This window comes from Rosa rugosa, chromosome 5, assembly GCF_958449725.1.
Source record: "Rosa rugosa chromosome 5, drRosRugo1.1, whole genome shotgun sequence".
Taxonomy (NCBI): domain Eukaryota; kingdom Viridiplantae; phylum Streptophyta; class Magnoliopsida; order Rosales; family Rosaceae; genus Rosa; species Rosa rugosa.
Genome location: NC_084824.1, coordinates 43,598,998 through 43,602,268, shown reverse-complemented (window position 1 = coordinate 43,602,268; position 3,271 = coordinate 43,598,998). Strand labels below are relative to the sequence as shown.

At 42.3% G+C, this 3,271-nt stretch overlaps 1 protein-coding gene across 1 annotated transcript; it reads right to left on the bottom strand.

The window, feature by feature from the left end:
* Positions 1–594: 594 nt before the first annotated feature.
* Positions 595–2,799, bottom strand: LOC133711709 (uncharacterized). The gene is made up of 4 exons (XM_062137811.1): positions 1,776–2,799; positions 1,387–1,541; positions 880–1,266; positions 595–813 (listed from the first exon to the last, which is right to left on the bottom strand). Exons 1-4 carry the CDS (start codon positions 2,797–2,799, stop codon positions 595–597), a joined length of 1,785 nt encoding a protein of 594 aa, XP_061993795.1.
* Positions 2,800–3,271: the final 472 nt, after the last annotated feature.

Below are 3,271 nucleotides of genomic sequence, written 5' to 3'. Positions count from 1 at the left end.
TTTTTCCTTTTCGGACTTTATGAAACTGTGTATTGAACTGCATTTTTTCCTGTTTATGCTTGTTGTATTGAGCATTTCATGGGCAGGTTGTGTTTTGCATGTTTATGCTTGCTGCAAATTATTCATGGATTTGCTTTAACTTAATATTTGTGTATTAATGGATTTGTAATTGGGCCGTGAATACTGAATAAATAAAAAAAGCCCATTTAGAACCGAACCCGACCCGGGCCGAACTGAAAATTCGGGTCACCGAATATTTCGGCCCAGCCCATTTAGAAACAGTTGTCGGTCCAAATTTAGGCCCAACCGAGGACTCCGGGTCGAAGTCGGGTTCGGCCCAAAACCGAGCCGGGCCAACCCGAAAAGAATAATGATTATTAGAGCCTGTATATAAACAATTACTGGCCCCCAATAAACCCATTACTGGGCCCCAATAGAAAAAAGAAAAACCTATCAATCCTTTACATAAACATATACTACTGCTGCACGAGAGGTTCAGTGCAACTCAACTTGTTATGAGTGCCCATTTTGCCACAACGGTCCCACCGGATCAGCTTCTTTTCAACCTCTCCAACAGACTTGAACCGCTTCACCCTAGCTAGGCCTCCCAGGTGGCCTCTTCGCAAGAGGAGCTAATATACAGTCAGTAGCAGATTCAGAAGAAGACGTATCAACATTGGTTATCGGCCGGATAGGAAAACTGTAGCTCTTCTTGAACATATCAACACAAAAGTACTTATCAATATAATCATAGACATTTTCAGAGGCAGCTTGTATTGCAGCAAGGCCGTGAGGACAAGGAAAACAATTGATCTACCATTTCACACATGAACATGAACGCTCGCAAATGTTAACTACATAAGAAAAGTCAGATCGAACCTCATAAACTCCAGGGCTAGAATAATGGACACTGAAACGACGAGATTTCTCCATCTGCACCTTCAACCTTTCCTCCATTTTGGGCGTTAGTTCTGTGGTCCAACGTTGTGCCTCATCCCTCCTCTCACCCATCAGCTCCATTTGTTTTATTCTGGTCTGATCCAACATACAATATACATGCATCAAACGCTCAATTGCAATCCAAGAGTTAAATGATTCAGCAATCCCATTAGCCATAATTCCATATCGGCAGCTAGTATAAAATGCACGGAACCAATTTTGCACAGGGATTTCAGCAAGAAAAGGGTCAATAATATCGGCACCACCAACTTCTCTAAGCAACCGCAAGTTGAAACGGTATTCCTTCTCAGTAGAGGAATATGCAACCTTAAAAAACTTCTACTTAACATCTTCTATCAAGACAGAATTACCTTTACCCCTATATTTACCGGCAAGGTTCGCCACCAAATGCTTGTAACAAAACAGATAAGGATGACCAGCAAATACCTTATCGAAAGCACTCAACAATCCAGTACCCCGATCATTAATAAATGTGATGACTCTTCCTTGAGGTTCAAGCAAACTCTTCAAATGTTTGAAAAAGAATGTCCAATTTGCATCTGTCTCAGAATCACAGAAACATATGGCTAGAGGGTAGAAACCTGCATAAACCAGAGCACCAAAAACTCAATCTACTGGGGGCCAATAATGTTCTTATTGCAGGGCAGTAAACTATTGCAGCCTTCCACTGCACAGAGAAAATGAAATCAATAACAATAAAAGAAACTAAAACAAGAAATATTAAACACACAGATGAAGAAACTAAAACAAAAGCCAAAATTACTGGGGGCCAATAATAAAATTATGGGGGGGGGGGGGGGGGCAATAAAGTATACAGCTATCTTGATTTCCATTCATTCCAGTTGCAGAAAGAATCTGACCCTTGTAAATGCTTTTACCAAACGTTCCATCAACATACAACACAAGCAAACAGAATTGGAAGCCTTGAACACAACCTCCGTAAGCCACGAAAAGCCGTTGAAAACGATTAGTAGATGGGTCAACTTCCAACACAAAAGAAGAGCCCGGGTTACTCTGCAAAACAGCTTCCTTATACCAAGATAACTTGCTGAATGAATCTGCATCTAAACCATAAATCGCTTCCTTAGCCCTATGCTTTGCTTTCAAGGCAACCTTGTAGGAAATATCAAACCCATATGTTGACTTGAACTTACTCATAATCTCCCTTGGCTTCAATGAAAGATTATAGCTAACATCGGCAGCAATGCAAGTCTTGACAGCCTTGGATCCCAAAAGCTTGTTATTTTGAGTCTTGACTACACCCTTGCAAGTGTGAATATTATTCAACTCTGTTATATAAAGGCAACCATTGGCAGATGATGACAGAGCGCGAAGATGCCAATCACAACCTTCGGTACCAACATTTGAACAGACTGCATGAATACGGTCCACATCATTTCTCAAAATTACAAACTCGAAACCAACTGCAATTGCATACTTCCTGAGCTTCTCACAGAGCTCAGCTGCACCATGAAACTTCTCCCCAACATGATGAATATAAGAACTCCACTCATCAGACAAATATGTCTTGTGAACTTCATTCCTAAAGGTCTCTCCCAAATAATCGTCTTCATCAATAACTGCCGAACAACTATCCACTGAACAAGTTCTGCTGCAGCTTCCACCAATCTTTAAAACAGAAATCTCAACACAATCTAACTTATGTATTCTAGCAGCGCAGAACAGCATTTGGAAATCACGATCGTTACGAAGAAAACAAACTTTACAGCCAGGAACTGAATACTGAAGCTCAATAACATGACTTGGCAAAAACTGGAATGTACGGAAAATGTCTTCATACAAGTCAGAATAGCTCATACATTGATTCAAAGGAATCATATAACCTGTTAATGCCCAAAGTTCGGCGGTAGACGAACCTTCGTTTAACGCGGGTCCAGTGGGCGGACCGCTACTCTGAGGACTTGGTAATCTTCACTAGCTGTCAAACGAAAGACAGAGCGTCAGAGGGAGACCGCGTTGGGCGGTCTTCTCTTCTCTGATGCCTAAGTCAGTCAATGCATATAGACAGCATAACAATAAATGAGTAGTAAATGCGTAATTAATGAGGAGAGATCAAAGAACCTTTTACAGGTGAGGAGAGAGCTGATCTTCTCCTTGTTTTCGATGTGGGATTGATGTGCTTCAATTCCCAGCGTCTGGAGCTTCTGATGCTATCTTGGCGCGGCGCGTGGCGGCGCGTCAGCGGTGATCTGGGGGCAATCCAGGGCTCAGGCGGAAGCCCGCCTGGATGTGTTTCCGTAGGTCACTCCTTTGGCGGGAGTCGGTACCGCTGGCGGTACTATGAGTGTGG

Coding starts and splice junctions, on each gene's coding strand:
- LOC133711709 (XM_062137811.1), bottom strand. CDS start 2,799: ATGATTCCTTTGAATCAATGTATGAGCTATTCTGACTTGTATGAAGAC. Junction 1,542..1,775: donor GAATGGAAATCAAGATAGCT/GTATACTTTATT, acceptor TGGTTTATGCAG/GTTTCTACCCTCTAGCCATA. Junction 1,267..1,386: donor TGTTGAGTGCTTTCGATAAG/GTATTTGCTGGT, acceptor AAGTTTTTTAAG/GTTGCATATTCCTCTACTGA.